The 18,093-nt window shown below is 41.7% G+C and overlaps 1 protein-coding gene across 6 annotated transcripts in view; it reads right to left on the reverse strand.

Moving 5' to 3' along the window:
• LOC134349356 (sideroflexin-1) overlaps positions 1-18,093 on the reverse strand; it is a 93,453-nt gene that overhangs the window by 13,565 nt on the left and 61,795 nt on the right. For all 6 annotated transcript variants that reach the window (XM_063053541.1, XM_063053544.1, XM_063053546.1 and 3 more), the window contains 3 exons: positions 17,691-17,740; positions 10,946-10,995; positions 1,471-1,518 (listed from right to left, as the gene is read on the reverse strand). In XM_063053541.1, coding sequence (XP_062909611.1) covers positions 1,471-1,518; positions 10,946-10,995; positions 17,691-17,740 — 148 coding nt within the window. The remainder of the gene's footprint in view (positions 1-1,470; positions 1,519-10,945; positions 10,996-17,690; positions 17,741-18,093) is intronic.

The following is an 18,093-nucleotide window of genomic DNA, read 5'->3' on the forward strand; positions in this document are numbered from 1 at the left end:
AAGGAGAAAGTGACTCAGTCATGCAGCTGGTAGAGCATCTCTGCCTCACTGCTCTAGTGATCTGACCATGATTTTTATTGCTTCTACTGTACATTACTGAGACTTACCGACAGTCTTGGTAACCTGTCCATCCTTGTCAAACCCCATGTCAAAAACCTTGGTGTGATATTTGATTCCGCCTTTAAGTTTGACAAGCAAGTTAATGCAGTAGTGAAAGCCAGTTTTTTCCAGCTTTGTACTATTGCCAAAATCAAGTCCTTTCTCTCTTTCAAAGAACTCGAGAAAGTCATCCCCGCCCTTATATCCTCCCGCTTGGACTACTCCAACTCCCTGTATACTGGGATCAGTCAGTCGTCCCTGTCACGCCTGCAACTAGTCCAGAAGGCCACAGCCAGGCTCCTAACAGGTGCCCGGAAGAGGGACCATATTACTTCTATCCTGGCCTCGCTCCACTGCCTACCAGTACAGTTTAGAATTGATTTTAAGGTTCTCCTCTTTGTTTTTAAAGCCCTAAATGGGCTGGCCCCCTCCTATATCGCAGACCTTCTAATCCTTTATTCTACTTCCAGGTCCCTCAGGTCGGCTGACTTGGGGTTCCTGGCTGTCCCATGATCTAAATTTAAGTTCCGGGTGACCGCGCCTTTGCTGTTGTAGCCCCTAGACATTCCCCTCCCTATCAGATCTGCCCCCTCCATTGACTCTTTTAAGTCCAGGCTCAAAACTTACTTTTATTCATTGGCATTTGAATCTTCCAGATGTGGCTGATCTTTGGCTTGTGCTTAGGCTCATGTGTTTTTTATTTTATGCCTATAAGTTGTGTGCCTTGTTGTTTATATCTGTGTTTCTTGTATTTGTGGTTTTAGCTACCTGTTATGGTTTGTACAGCACTTTGGTCAACATGGGTTGTTTTCAAATGTGCTTTATAAATAAATTTGACTTGACTTGCAGATTGGTAAATTAACTGGCCAATGTAAGTTGCACCCAATGTATAGATGAGTACAGTAAAATTTCAATAACCCCCTATCCAGCTGTTTACAAATTCTGATGGTTTGGCATCTAACTTACTGGGGCCTGAATTCCTGCATTCTCTGTCCAATTTCCAATGTTCCATTTCCAAGCTTCCTTTAATCTTACTAGTTCCATTGTGAAATTTGTTATAATGATGTGCAAAAATATATTGAGGAATTCATCAAATCACATTTGATAATGTGGAAAATCTACTAGTCTGGCACTAAAGTCCTGAGCATGCTGGATTATTAAATTTTATCTGTGTAGTGTTGATGGGAATAAGGGGAGAGTAAATTATAGAGTTAGTGTAACTGAACACTATTATCAACATGAACATGATGGGTTAAAAAGCTGTAAGATTTGAACTTCAACTCCTTACATTCATATAAAGATAAAATATCTATAACAGTTCTTAAGATGCAAAATCTTACCAAGCATGATACACACAAACTGGTTTCTTACCTTTTCTGTGGGAACAATGCACAACAAAGAGGCGTAGCAAATACTAAGCTGTAATAAGAAAGATAAACAAAAATTAAAGTGGATAAAAAAACCTAAATATTTTCTACATATATTTCATGCACAATTAGCTTAACACTAATTCTACCTAAAAAAAAATTGGTTAAGATTTTTGATTACAATTGTATTTTTGAACATATTATTTAAATTTTTCAGAAAATGTTGTAACTATTGGGGGAGGATTTTACACAGGCACACTTATCACTACTACTTTAATGCTAACTTCAGAAATTGTTTTGCCATTTTATGGGAAGCTGGTCTGGCTGGGAAGTTCACCAAATGGCAACGTAAGAGAGCAGTGGAGCGGATGAAAAAACAATCTAAAAGATAATCACTGGAGCTTTGTAGAAACCAGCAGAGGGCCAATCCATCACGGGTAAAGCCCTCTCCACTACTGAGCACCTCTACACAGAGGGCTGTCGCAGGAAAGCAGCATCCATCATCAAGAACCACCACCACCCAGGCCATGCTCTCATCTTACTGCTGCCACCAGGAAGGTGGTACAGGAGCCTCAGGTCCCACATCACCAGGTTCAGGAACAGTTATTACCCTCAACCTTTGGGCTCCTAAACCAGAGCAGATAACTTCACTCACCTCATCACTGAGCTGATTCCACAACATATGGACTCAACTTCAAGGGCTCTTCATCTCATGTTCTCGATAATTATTGCTTACTTCTCTACTTAAGTTATTTATTTTCTTTTGTATTTGCACAGTTCTTTGTCTCTTGCACATTGATTGTTTGTCTGTTCTATTTGTGTGTGATCTTTTATTGGTTCTATTGTTTCTTGGATTTACTGTGTATGCCCGCAAGAAAACAAATTTTGGGTGCACACGATGACACATATGCATGTACTTTGATAATAATTTTACCTCGTACTTGTACTTTGAAATTGAGGAGACTGTCAAATGCATTGCTCAAAGGGTGGGTAATTGGAAATAAGGCTTTGATTTTTGGACTAACAGCATAAGTACTAGTTAATGAGGGAAGTACTCCATTAGGAAGAGCTCTGTTTAAATCAGGAGGTAATCAATACGTGTAGGGGTTTAAACTAAAAAGGTGGGTCTGGTAACATGATGGCAGGGTGGGAATTTGGAAGTAGCAATTGCTGCATTGATAGATGCAGGAAAAGTTTTAGACAAGGTGAAATCAAAAAATTTAACAAGTCAAGGATATTGAACAGTATAGTTAAAGCACAGAAAAAAACTTTGCCAACCTGTTTAATGATCTGGGCAATACTAGGCAAGATACAATGTCAAAGTTATGACTCTTTATTTGTTATTATGCATTAATGAAAGAAGACCAAATTATGAGGGAAAATTGTAAAATGGTAATAATATAGGCAATTTACTGGAAGCACTTACATAACAATAGGCACATTAGGAGCACAAAATGTAGTCAAGGAGTTTGAGCTAACCAATTCTAAAGAAGAAATATTGCAGAGTCTTTGATATTTCGAAGATAGACATCAAATGCAAAAGGGGGCAGCACTGCCAGAAAGAGCAGCATAAAAATGCTGTTAATGAAGGATATCATTCAGAACATCAGTAAGTGGGATTGATATGGAAGGGAAAAAGAATGATAAAGAACAGAAACATGCTGGAGTGGAGCTGTTGGGGAAATCTGTACAATAATATTATGTCCAAGAACACAGTCAAGAAACTAGGTGCCTGCTAAGAGTCATGAAATAGCACTTACTAAGCAACTCAAGGTATTCAGCAATTAAAAACATACAGTGAACATTTGTTTAATCTAATATACAGTTCAGTGATAGGATACTGGCTAAGATGGAGAAAAACTTCCAAGCTTGTCCTTGCTAGGGATGTCAAAGACAATTCTATAATTCTCTTTTCTCATCCCATTCAAGTTGAAGATGGTTAAGCGACCACTGAAATTGTGAGCATCTGCAGGATATAAAAGTACATTTTATAGAATATGTGTCCTCAAGTTATTTAGAGAAATAGTCAGATTATTTAGTTTCAAATGGGTAGATATAAAAGCTTGAGAACACATACCACCATTATTATAAAACTCTTGAAAGGACCTCATACACCGAAGATCAAGCCCTCATCTCTCAATTTACCTCAAGGACCACAATCAAATTTAATATCACTGGCATATGTTATAAGATTTGTTGTTTTGCGGCAGCAGTATGTAACAATAAAAACTATAAATTACAATAAGTATATATAATAAAGTAAATAAAATTAGTACAAAAGAGAGGAAAAAATTACTGAGGTAGTGTTCATGGGTTCATTGTCCATTCAGAGATCTGATGGTGGAGGGGAAGAAGCTGTTCTTGAAACGTTGAGTCTGTGCCTTCAGGCTCTGTACCTCCTCCTTGATGGTATCAAAGAGAAGAGGGCATGTACTGGGTGATATGGGTCCTTCATGGCGGATGACAGATTTTTGAAGGATTGAAAGTGTCCTGGAAGCTGGAAAGGTTAGTGCCCATGATGGAGCCAGCTGAGGATCAGAAGCCTTTTCTGATCCTGTGCAGTGGCCCCTCCATGCCATAGTGATGCAACCCATTAGACTGCTCTCCACAGTATTTCAGTAAAAATTTGTGAATGTCTGGTGACATACCAATTCTCCTCAAACTCCTAATGGAATTTAGCTGTTGTAGTGCCTTCTTTGTAATTGCATCAATATGCTGGGCCGAGGATAGATCCTCAGAGATGCTGACATCCAGGTACTTGAAACTGCTCACCCTTTCCACTTCTGATCCCATGAGGAGGACTGGTGCATGTTCCCTTGACTTCATGTTGAGTGCAAGGTTAGTGCTGTGACACCACTCAACCAGTTGATCTATCTCACTCTTGTACACCTCCAACAATAGTTGTGTTGTTGTGTCACGTGATCGGCAACAATGAATTATTAATTGAGGCAGGTTTTATAAAAACACTTATTAAACTCTGCTCAACAATAGCGAAAAAATATTCAAATGACTAACTTAACTGGAAGTTAACTACTATACGGCAACTCTGGAACAGTTCTTAAAAGGGTAAATGCGAAAACAGTTCTTAAAGTGGTAAATTCGAACCCAGTCTTAAAATGGTAAATTCCGAAGTCCAAGTGATTCACACAGTCAACAAGGAGAGACTTCTCTGGAAACGAATTTCTTCGAAGACGTGACGTTACTGCTGATTCTCCAAAGGATTCATGACAAAATGGCTTAAAGGAACTGATTTTTTCCTAGCGAGGGGACACTGCACAACTTCCCTGCTCTTGCAGGAGTTATCTCAGATACAGGTCACCATTTCTGAAACGAATCCTCAATAAGGTCGATCCTTTATTAAACCGCCAAACGACTCCAACTTTATTTGATCCTTCAAGTTCCCGTCCTTTAATAAGGTCTTCACTCTCCAATACTACTGTAAAGGAAAAATTATAGATGCAACACACAAACCTGGCAGCAATTGGCAAAACTGCCAGCACCAATCTTTGCACCTTAAAATAGAAAGGAAAACTCTGTTTTAAAACGAAACTGCGTCATGAGACAAGTACGCAGCATAACGGAGTAACTGACGAACTAACACAAAACTAAACTGAAACTAACTGTGTCATACCAGGGTTCTCCTGAGAACAGATCATCATGTGACCTCACACTGGCGGGAAAATTACATCATGTGACCTCCACAAGACCATTACATCATGCTCATAAGACAGTCACAAGATACCCACAGGGTATGTAACAGTTGGCAAATTTATAGATGGTGTTTGAGCTGTGCCTAGCAGCACAATTGCAGGTGTAGTGTGAGTAGAGCAATGAAGCATCCTCGGGGTACGCCAGTGTTGAATGTCACTGAGGAGGAGATGTTATTTCTGATTCGTACAGACGGTGGTCTCTCTGTGAGGAAGTTAATGATCCATTTGCAGAGGGAGGTACAGAGGTGCAGGTTTTGGAACTTGTTGATTAGAACGGAGAGCATGATTGTGTTGAACTGGAGTCAACAAACAGCAGCACTCTCCAAGAGATCCAAGGCTGATAGGAGAGCCAGTGAGATTGTTTCTGCTGTAGACCTATTGTGGTGATAGGCAAACTGTAGCAGGTCTAGTTCCTTGCCATAAGCAACCTCTCAAAGCACTTCATCACAGTAGATGGAAGTGTCACTGGGCGATTGTTGTTGAAACAGCTCACCGTGCTCTTCTTGGGCACGTATGATTTTTGCGCTTCTGACGTAGGTGGGAAATTCTAACTGCAGCAGTGAGAGATTGAAGATGACCTGAACATTCTTGCCAGTTGGTTGGCACAGGTTTTCAGAGCCCTAACAGGAAACTATCAGGGCCTGATGCCTTGTGAGGGTTCATCCTCTTGACTGACATTCCGATGTCAGCCTCCAAGACACGAGATCACAGGGTTATCAAATGCTGCAGTGATTCGCACAGGTGTAGTTTTATTCTCCCTTTCAAAGCTAGTATAAAAGGTGAGTCTGGGAGTGAAGCACAACAGCCATTCATGATGTTGGAAGTAATGGCCTGCAAAGTCTGCCATAGCTGATGTGCATCTGATTTCATCTCTAACCTCAGATGAAATCCTTACTGTCCTTAAATAGCTTTCCATACATTGTACCTGGACTTCTTGTATAGTTCTGGATCACCAGTCCTGAATACCATATACCTAGCCCTCAGCAGATTGCGAATCTCCTGGTTCATCAAGGGCTTTTGGTTTGAGTATGACCGGTAATGATCATACCATCAAACACAAAACCATGTTCTCGAAGGCACACACTCATGCACACAGGTCTTGATAAAGTCAATGACAACTATAGCGTATTCATTCTGACTCAGAGATGAATCCCTGAATAATGTCCAGTCCACCGCCTCAAAGCAGTCCTGCAAGCGTTCCCCTGCCTCCCTTGATCGTACCTTCATGGTCCTCACTACTGATGCTGGCAATCTTTAATCTCTGCCTATACACTGGGAGTAGAAGTGCAGCCAGTTGATTGGACTTTCTGAAGTACGAGTGTGGGATGGCACAGTAAGCGTTTTTGATGGTGGTATAAGTGTGTTGGCTCCTCTGGCTCCACAGGTGATATGTTGGTGGTAGTTAAAACAAGAACATAAGAAATAGGAGCTGGAGTAGGCCATCTGGCCCATCCAGTCTGCTTGGCCATTCGATAAGATAATGGCAGATCGGACTATGGACTCATCTCCACCTACCTGTCTTTCCCCCCAAACCCTTAATTCCCCTACCATGCAAAAATCTATCCAAACTTGTCTTAAAAATATTTACTGAGGTGGCATCCACTGCTTCACTAGGCAGAGAATTCCGCAGCTTCACGACTCTTTGGGAAAAGCAGTTTCTCTTTATCTGTCCTAAATTTACTCCCTCGAATCTTCAGGCTACATCCCCTAAGTTCTAGTCTCACCTACCAGTGGAAACAACTATCCTGCCTCTATCTTATCTATCCTTTTCATAATTTTATATGTTTCTATACAACCTCCTCTCATTTTTCCGAATTCCAGCGAGTACCGTCTCAAGCGACTCAACTTCTCCTCATAGTCTAACCCCCTCATCTTTGGAATCAACCTGGCGAACTTCCTCTGCACCAACTCCAAATCCAGTATATCCTTCTTTAAACAACAGGAATTCTGCAGATGCTGGAAATTCAAGCAACACACATCAAAGTTGCTGGTGAACGCAGCAGGCCAGGCAGCATCTATAGGAAGAGGCGCAGTCGACGTTTCTGACGAAGGGTCTCGGCCTGAAACGTCGACTGCGCCTCTTCCTATAGATGCTGCCTGGCCTGCTGCGTTCACCAGCAACTTTGATGTGTGTTGCAAATCCTTCTTCAAGTAAGGGGACCAGAACTGCATGCAGTACTCTAGATGCTGCCTCATCAGTACCCTGTACATTTATTTTTTTAATCTCCCTGCTCTTAAATTCAATCCCTGTAGCAATGAAGGCCAACATTCCATTTGTCTTCTTGATAGCCTGCTGCACCTGTAAACCAACCTTTTGTGATTCACGCACAAGCACTCCCAAGTCCCTCTGCACAGTAGCACGCTGCAATCTTTTACCATGAAATTCTGTTTTTCCTTCCAAAGTGGATGACCTCGCATCTACCAACGTTGTACTCCATCTGCCAGACCCCCGCCCACTCACTTAACCTATCTGTATCTCTTTGCAGACTCTCTGTATCCTCTGCACAATTTGTTTTTTTGACTCAATTTAGTTTCATCAGCAAACTTAGATATGCTACACTTTTCCAGATCATTAATGTATATCATGAACAAATGCAAGCCCAGCACAGACCCCTGTGGCACACCGCTCACCGCTGATCTTAGAAACGATGTGCTGAAACTGGAGATGGCTCAAAGGAGGTTCACAAAAATGATTCTAGGATTGAATGGCTTGTCATATGAAGAGCGTTTGATGGCTCTGGGCCTGTATTCATTGAAATTCAGAAATATGAGGTGTGACGTAATTGAAACCTATTGAATGATGAAAAGCCTTGATAGAGTGGATGTGGACAGGATGTTTCCTATGGGGAGAGAGTCTAAAACCAGAGGAAACAGCCTCAGAATAGAGAGGCATCCTTTTAAAATGGAGATGAGGAGGAATTTCTCTGGAAAGAGAGTGGTGGATCTGTGGAAATCATTGCCACAGGCGGCTGTGGAGGCCAACTCTTTATGTATACAGGTGTCCCCCGCTTTTCGAACGTTTGCTTTACGAAACCTCACTGTTACACCCTGTTTTCGGTTTCAGAAGGTGTTTTCACTGTTACGAAAAAAATTAGCGCGCGATAAAAAATCAGCACGCAAAAAAATCAGCGTGTGATAAAAGGCAGCGCGTGCCCCGAGCAGCTGCTCTCCCCCGGATTTGGAACGACATTCTTGCCGACATTGCTTAAACACATGCCTGTGAGCAGTCGTTTGCAAGATGAGTTCTATGGTATTGGCAAAGCTTAAAAGAGCTCGTAATGGCGTTACACTTAGTGTAAAACTAGACATAATTAAGCATTTCGATCGTGGTGAACGAAGTAAGGACAAAATGAGTTTGGCTTGTGGAAGCTGACGAACATGATGTTGAAGAGGTTTTGGCGTCCCATCACCAAGAACTGACAGATGAAGAGCTGATGCAATTGGAAGAAAAAAGGATAACAATCGAAACCGAATGAGTAATGATAAAGTACGACTTTAATTTTGAAAGGGTACGTCGGTTTAGGGGATATTTGCAGGATGGTTTGAGTCCTTACAGAAAACTGTGTAATAGAAAAATGCGTGAGCCTCAGCAGTCAAGCAAGCCTTCCACATCAGCCACAGCAGATGACGAACCTCGACCTTCGACATCGAAGCGGGCAGAGATTTAAGATGACCTGCCTGCCCTAATGGAAACAGACGATGATGAGATGACACCCCAGTCCCCAGGCCACGGACAGATACCGATTCGCGGAGAATGCAACGGTAGCCGGGACACAGCCAGCATATCTTTAAGAAAAAAGCCGAAATAAACATGCTAATTAATTAATTGCCGCCGGCACGTAATTGTCAGCCCAGATCAGAGACGACGCAATCGGAAATCGGCACTGATCTGGGCCGACAATTACGTGCCGGGCGGCACCTAATTAATTAACATGTTTGTTTTGGCTTTTTTCTTAAAGATGTGCTGTGTGCCTCCCAGCTACCACTGCACCCCTGCATGCTTCGCGGCAATTTATCGCTCGGCGGCCTGGAGGGTGGGGGCCACTGCACCACCCAAACTCCGACTCAGCCTAACACACCATCATCAGTGTGCTCGGCGCTGTCTTCCCAATTCTGGTAAGTGATACTACACTGTACATATATTATTTCTACTTTATATCGGCTGTGTATTTTTACGTGTTATTTGGTATGATTTGGCAGCTTCATAGCTTAAAGGTTACTGGAGAGCGCTTGTGCCGTGTTTTTGCCAACAGCGCCTGTGTGAGATTTTCTGCCGACGGCGCTTGCGTAAGATTTTTGCTACGGAGAACAGTGCAGTAATGGCTGTGGAAAAGTATTTCTACTTTATATAGGCTGTGTATTTATCATATCATTCCTGCTTTTACTATATGTTACTGTTATTTTAGGTTTTATGTGTTATTTGGCATGATTTGGTAGGTTATTTTTGGGTCTGCGAACGCTCACAAAATTTCCCCATATAAATAAATGGTAATTGCTTCTTCTCTTTACGATATTTCAGCTTACGAACCGTTTCATAGGAACGCTCTACCTTCGGATGGTGGGGGAAACCTGTATTTAAGGCAGAAGTTGATAGATTCTTGATTGGTCAGGGCATGAAGAGATACGGGGAGAAGGCATGAGATTGGGGCAAAGGGAAAAATTGGATCAGCCATGGTGAAATGGTAGAACAGACTCAATGGACCAAATGGCCTAATTCGACGCCTATATCTTATGGTCTTATGTACATCGTAACATTGAGACAAAATGAAATGCATGATTTTGCATCAGAGGATTGTACTGGGGGCAACCTGCAAGTGTCACCATGCTTCTGGCACAACACAGCACGCTCACAACTCACTATCTCTAACTTGTATGTCGTTGGAATGGGAGAGGAAATTAGAGCACCTGGAGGAAACCCAGGGGGTCATGGGGAGAACTTATATCTCCTTACAGACAGTTCAAGAATTGAACCCGTCTGTAGGGCATAACTTGATGACCCACTGCTTCCTGGAGTCCAGTAGTATGGTTTGGAGCAGGGGTTCTCAACCTGGGGTCAATGGACCCCTCGGTTAATGGTAAGGGCCCATGGCTTAAAAAAAGTTTGGGAACCCTGGTCTAGAGGGAGATGGACTTCAGGTGATGCACTAAGATAACCCTGCCATTATACCCTCCAAACAGGAATATGACTGTTGGGAAAGCTGAAGGATGGGGTTTTGTTGGTTGTAAAATCTGTTATTGCTCTCAATAGTCTTTTTGTCTTTGAATCTGGAAACACAAGAACTATTAAAATATGAAATGAGTTTCAGGTTATTTTAAAAGTATTAACAACAAACTAAAGCAAAATTGTTACCCTATAATTCCCCTTAAAACCAACAGGATCCTAGACATAGAATCCAGGAAGTGATTCAAAAGCATTATGCCGGAAATCCCAGCAAGACTGGGCAATGGAGCAAACTGGAAGATTCACTTCAGAATTGCTATATTCTATAGAAATTGACTATCCTATAGATTTTAGTATGCCCGCAGGAAAATAAATCTCTAAGTTGTATATGGTGACATACAGGTACTTCAATAATGAAATTTACTTGAACTTAATACAAAACTTATTGTTCAAAATTTATTTTCATTTAGATTGGTGATGAGCCATGTAAAGTGGAAATGTTCTATTAAAAACTACTAATTGGTAAGGTTGGTCTTTATCTGCCTTCAATTTAGAACTAATACAGTTAGATATATAAAAGAGAGAGATTTTAGGATTCTTCTACTCACCAGATTCCTACCAAACCCACTTGAATTGGTGCACTCATCCAGGGGAATCGCTACAAAAATGAAGGGAACAAAAATCTTATAATTATTCAGACTGCAAATCCATTTAATTACCAATAATAGAAGAACAAGGTTGCTAACTTTTGTATTGTTGACATACTGTAGATTCAGAAAGAACAAGCATAAAATTATTACTGTTAAGATCACTTTTGAATTAACTGGTCAGTTAAAACAATATATGTAAATATACCGAGCAACACACATAAAAGTTGCTGGTGAACGCAGCAGGCCAGGCAGCATCTCTAGGAAGAGGTACAGTCAACGTTTCGGGCCGAGACCCTTCATCAGGACTAACTGAAAGAAGAGCTAGCAAGAGATTTGGAAGTAGGAGGGGGAGGGGGAAGATCCAAAATGATAGGAGAAGACAGGAGGGGGAGGGATGGAGCCAAGAGCTGGACAGTTGATTGGATATAAGAGGATCATGGGATGGGAGGCCTAGGGAGAAAGAAAGGGGGAGAGGGGAAGCCCAGAGGATGGGCAAGAAGTATAGTGAGTGGGATCCTGTTGGAGGTGGCGGAAGTTACGGAGAATTATATGTTGGACCTGGAGGCTGGTGGGGTGGTAGGTGAGATATAAATATACCACTGCAGCCAAAGGGAAAGATTTTCTGAAATGCTTAATCTATCTTTTTCTTCATGTTCTCCCCTACCCTGAGGAAACTGTTGTTTCTTTCTTCAAGTATGATTAAAGGTCCCTATTTTATTCTCAGTATATGTGTAAATATTTAGACAAATGGGCAGACTAATAAAATATGTTTCATGTGTATTTCACAACTCGGAAAAGATTTTTACAGAACTAGAAAAATGGAAAATCAAAAGAATCATGCTTTCCTTGGCTTTCTCATATGCAGACCAAGCATAGCATGATCATGCGACACACACAAAATGCTGGTGGAACGCAACAGGCCAGGCAGCATCTATAGGAAGAAGTACAGTCGACGTTTTGGGCCGAGACCCTTCGTCAGGACTAACTGAAAGAAGAGATAGTAAGAGATTTGGAAGGGGGAGGGGCAGATCCAAAATGATAGGAGAAGACAGGAAGGGGAAGGATGAAGCTAAGAGATGGAAAGTTGATTGACAAAAGGGATACAAGGCTGGAGAAGGGAGAGGATCATGGGATGGGAGGCCTAGACAGAAAGAAAGAGGGAGGGGAGCACCAGAGGAAGATGGAGAGCAGGCAAGGAGTTACTGTGAGAGGGACAGAGAGAGAAAAAAAAGGGGGGGGGGGGTAAATAAATAAATAATAAGGGATGGGGTAAGAATGGGAGGAGGGGCATTAACAGAAGTTAGAGAAGTCAATGCCATCAGGTTGGAGGCTACCCAGACAGAATATAAGGTGTTGTTCCTCCAACCTGAGTGTGGCTTCATCTTGACAGTAGAGGAGGTCATGGATAGACATATCAAAATGGGAATGGGACGTGGAATTAAAATGTGTGGCAACTGGCATGATCATTTTGGCTGTCACAATGTCACAATAAATGTTTTAATGGCTAGAAAATAATTTTAGGAAAAACAAAAAAATTATTGCTTCAAGTAATTATATCTTTTATTGAAAAATCACCATTTTCTAACAAGCTAGGTCTGCGTCATTGAGATGTAGCCACATTTCTCAATTGCCATGAAACTAACATGCTCTCTGCATCACAGAGTCAATATTTTGCTTCTTGATATGCTTTCTCCAAAGAAAACAAGAACTTTGCGGGCGTTAGGCCATTGTGCGGGGTCTATCAGCAGCAGCAACTGAGCTCGACGAAGGACTGCTTCTTGCAGGTCAGATGCAGTTATTTAAAACGAGAGCTTCGCAGGTGTTAGTCCATTGTGCGGGGCCTATCAGCAGTGGCAACTGAGCTCGACAAGCTAAATAAAAATACAGAAGGGATAAGCAGCGCGGCCATCGTCGGGAGTAGGCCAGTAAGCAAGAGCAGAAGCGACAGGCTTTGACTCGTTAAGGCTTCAGTGAAAGTGGCCTTTGGCGAGGTAAGTGGGTAGGTAGTTTTTGGTTTTCCTTTGCATTTTTTTTGAGGAATAGAGAGCATGTTGGTAGGGTTAGTATTTTGCTCTGGGTGTCAGATACTTTATACTTTATTGTCGCCAAACAATTGATACTAGAGCGTACAATCATCATAGTGATATTTGATTCAGCTCCTCGTGCTCCCTGGAGTACAAATCGATAATAAATATTAAAAATTTAAATGATAAATCATAAATAGAAAAGGGAAAGTAAGGTAGTGCAAAAAAACTGAGAGGCAGGTCCGGATATTTGGAGGGTATGGCCCAGATCTGGGTCAGATGTGGGAATCCTGGGAATCTTTCAGTATCCCAGATGGCCACATCTGTACCAATGGCACCGAGATATAGCTCCTGAGAGACCGTGTTAGGGATCTGGAGCTGTGGCTCGATGTCCTACAGCTTATTAGGGAGAGTGAACAGGAGATACAGAGGAGCTACAGGGAGTTAGTCACCCCAAGGCAGCAGGAGTTAGATAAGTGGATGATGGTCAGGGAAGTGAAGGGAAGAGCTCAGATAGTAGAGAACACCTCTGTGGCCACTCCCCCTCAGTAATCGTTATCTCGTTTTGGATGCAGTTCAGGGGAATGACCAGATAGAAGACAACCATGGAGATTGGGTCTCTGGCACTGAGCCTGGTTCCATGGTGCAGAAAGGAAAGAGGAAGATGAGAAATGCAGTAATCATAGGGGATTCCATAGTGAGGGGAACAGACAGGAGGTTCTATCAGTCTGATAGAGATACCCGCATGGTGTGTTGCCTCCCAGGTGCCAGGGTTCGGGATGTCTCGGATCGGGTGCAGAGTATTCTTAAGAGAGAGGGTGAACAGCCAGAAGTCCTGGTACATGTTGGTACCAATGACATAGGTAGAAAAAGGGAGGAGGTCCTGAAGAGAGAACTCAGTAAATTAGGTAGGAAGCTGAAAAGCAGGACCTCCAGGGTAGTAATCTCAGGATTGCTGCCTGTGCCACATGCTAGCGAGTGCAAAAATAGCATGATCAGGCAAATTAATGTGTGGCTGAGAGACTGGTGTAGGGGGCAGGACTTCAGATTCCTGGGTCATTTGGGGAGGTACAACCTGTACAAAAAGGATGGGTTACACTTGAACCCAAAGGGGTCTAATATCCTAGCAGGCAGGCATAATAGAGCTGTTAGGGAGGGTTTAAACTAATTTGGCAGGGAGATGGGAACTGGAGTGATAGGGTTGAGGAAGGGGAAAACAGAACTAATTCAAAGATAGCCTGCAACAGAGATTATAGAAAGAACAGGTAGGAGATGAGGCATTATCACAGCCAGTAGCATGAGTTACAGAGCAATAGAGGCGTGGTACTGTTAAAACAGAAAGCAACAAATACTGGACTGAAAGTGTTATACTTGAATGCATGCAGCATAAGGAATAGAATGGACAATCTCGAAATTCAGTTACAGATTGGCAAATATGACGTTGTGGCCATCTCTGAAACTTGGCCAAAGGATGGCTGCCATTGGGAGCTGAACGTCCAAGGACATATGGTGTTTCTGAAAGATAGGTTAGTAGGCAGAGGGGGTGTTGTGGCTCTGTGTATAAGAAATAATATTAAATTATTAGAAAGAGGTGACATAAGATTGGAAGGTGTAGAGTCTCTATGGCTTGAGTTAAGAAATGGCAAGGGTAAAAGGACCCTAATGGCAGTTGTATACAGGCCTCCAAACAGCAGCCGGGATGTGGATTACAAATTACAGCAGGAGATAGAAAAGGCAGATCAGAAAGGCAATGTCATGATAATAGTCGGGGAGTTTAGCATGAAAGTGGATTGGGAAAACCAGGTCAGTACTGGACCTCTAGAAAGAGAGAATTTGTAGAATGTCTAAGGGATGGCTTTTTAGAACATCTTGTTGTTGAGCCCACTAGGGGATCAGCTGTGCTGGATTGGGTGTTGTGCAATGATCTGGAGGTGATAAGAGAACTTAAGGTTAAGGAACCCTTAGGGAACAATAATTACAATATGATCGAGTTCACATTGAAATTTGAGAGGGAAAAAATAAAATCCAATGTGTCAGTATTTCAGTGGAACAAAGGAAATTACAATGGCATGAGAGGGGAACTGGCCAAAGTTGACTGGAAAGGGACATTTGCAGGAAGGACAGCAGAGCAGCAATGGTTGGAGTTTCTGTGAAAAATAAGGGAAGTGCAAGACAGATATATTCCAAATAAGAAGAAATTTTCGAAAGGGAAGAAGGACACTAGAAGTCAGAGCCAGAGTAAAAGCAAAGAAGAGGGCATGCAAGGAAGCCAGAGCTAGTGGGAAGATAGAGGATTGGGAAGCTTTTAAAAACTTGCAGAAGGAAACTAAGAAGGTCATTAGGAAGGAAAAGATAAATTATGAAAGGAAGCTGGTGACTAATATCCAAGAAGATACTAAAAGCTTTTTTAAATATATGAAGGGTAAAAGAGAGTCGAGGGTAGATACAGGACCAACAGAAAATGACGCTGGAGATATTGTAATGAGAGATGCAGAAATCTTAACAGTGGAAGACATTTGCAGTGTACCAGACATTCAAGAGTGTCAGGGAAGTGAAGTTCGTGCAGTGAAAATTACAACTGAGAAAGTGCTCAGGAAGCTTAATGGTCTGAGGGTGGGCAAATCTCCTGGACCGAATGGAATGCACCCTCGGGTTCTGAAGGAAGGAGCTGGAGAGATTGCAGAGGCATTAATGATGATCTTTCAAGAATTGATAGATTCTGGCATTGTAGCAGATGACTGGAAAATTGAAAATGTTACTCTGCTATTTCAGAAGGGTGGGAGGCAGCAGAAAGGAAACTATAAACCTGTTTGCCTGACATCAGTGGTTGGGAAGTTGTTGGAATCGATTGTTAGGGATGAGATCATGGAGTACCTGGAGGCACATGATAAGATAGGCCAAAGCCATCATGGTTTCCTGAAAAGAAAATCCTGCCTGACAAACCTACTGCAATTCTTTGAGGAAATTACAAACAGGGTAGACAAAGGAGATGCAGTAGACATGGTGCACTTGGATTTTCAGAAGGCCTTTGACAAGGTGCCATATATGAGGCTGCTTAGTAGCATGGGTGGAGCACTGGCTGGTCAGCAGAAAACAAGAGAATGGGAATAAAGGGATCCTATTCTGGCTGGCTGGCTGCTGGTTACCAGTGGAGTTCCACAGGGGATGGTGCTGGGACCACTGCTTTTTATTATGTATGTCAGTGATTTGGACTATGGTATTAATGGATTTGTGGCTAAATTTGCCAATGATACAAAGATAGGTGGAGGAGTGGGTAGTGTTGAGGAAACAGGAAGCCTGCAGAGAGACTGAAATAGTTTAGAGGAATGAGCAAAGAAGTGGCAAATGAAATACAATATTGGAAAGTGTATAGTGATGCATTTTGGTGGAAGAAATAAACGGGCAGACTATTATTTAGATAGGGAGAGAATTCAAAATGAAGAGATGCAAAGGGACTTGGGAGTCCTTGTGCAAGATACCCTGAAGGTTAACCTCCAGGTTGAGTCAGTGATGAAAAAGGTAAGTGCAATGTTGGCATTCATTTCTGGAGGTACAGAATATAAGAGCAAGGATGTGATGTTGAGGCTCTATAAGGCAGTCATGAGACCATACTTGGAGTATTGTATGCAGTTTTGGGCTCCTTGTTTTAGAAAGGATATACTGACATTGGAGAGGGTTCAGAGAAGGTTCACAAGAATGATTCCAGGAATGAAAGGGTTACTGTATGAGGAACATCTGGCAGCTCTTGGGCTATATTCCCTGGAGTTCAGGAGGATGAGGGGGGAATCTCATATAAACATTCCGAATATTAAAAGGCCTGAACAGACTAGATATGGCAAAGTTATTTCCCATGGTAGGAGATTCTAGGACAAGAGGGCACGGCTTTAGGATTGAAGGACGTCCATTTAGAACAGAGAGGCGGAGAAATTACTTCAGTCCAAGGGTGGCAAATCTGTGGAATTTGTTGCCATGAGCGGCTGTGGAGGCCAAGTCATTGGGTTTAATTAAGGCAGAGATAGATAGATTCTTGATTAGCCAGGGCATCAAAGGGTGAAGGCAGGGGAGTGGGGATGACTGGAAGAACTGGATCAGCCCATGATTGAATGGTGGAGCAGATTCAATGGGCCAAATGGCCTACTTCTGCTCCTATATCTTATGGTCTAAGATAATGCATTGCCAGCTGACTGCATAATTACATCAATGAATTTCCTTCAGCATGTATTTTTATCCTGCTCTTCTGTATCAATAAAATGTGGACTTTTATCTCTCCCTTCAGAAGACCACCAATTTAGAGTTAAGCAAAACAAGAATTACAATTACATTAATTTAATCCATTGTATTGCATATCATCATGCTAGTAAAACATCTTTCTTTTCTCATTTTCATTTGGAAGTTGGGTTTTTAGGCACTCTAGGTTTAATTAGGCTCATAGTACCAGGTTCTAATAATTTTAAATTTATTTTCAAAATGGTTTCATCTGCATCGTACACACGATGGATAACATGAAACTTTTTTTAAAAAGATTTTAATTCATTATAAAATACTTCATGCATCTCCAGAGTAAAAAGCTAGTCTTGTATTGTGTAATGATTGATTCTTTCAAAGTAGCAGCAAACTAAATATTGATGAACATTGTAGAATGATAAATAGTAGTAAAGACAACTTCAAAAGAAACCTACCTTTAAAAAGGCTTTCCTTTCCAATGTATTCATTATAAATGGAGGGATAGCTAAAAATAATAATTAAAGAAAAGTCCATACACTACATTGTTCACAGTTTAAGACAGAACAAGCATTAAGTTTTAGCAACAATATGATTCAATATTATTTTGGATTTAAGTTCAACAAAATAGTTGCGTATAAATGGTATGTAGCATTTCCAGCAAGTTGTTTGGCATGCTAAAAATAATTAGATTTTGTAGAATTTTACAACTGTTAAATATTTATGAAATGTAATAGTATGGTCAGGATAGCATTTGTTTTCCAGTGTTCACTTACCAGCTGGAAGCATTCATACCCTCATATTCCAACCATTAGGATGGGCTGAATCACAATAGCTCGCAAAACTATGTTACGATGGGTA

The sequence above is a fragment of the Mobula hypostoma genome, chromosome 7 (assembly GCF_963921235.1).
Source record: "Mobula hypostoma chromosome 7, sMobHyp1.1, whole genome shotgun sequence".
Classification (NCBI taxonomy): Eukaryota; Metazoa; Chordata; class Chondrichthyes; order Myliobatiformes; family Myliobatidae; genus Mobula; species Mobula hypostoma.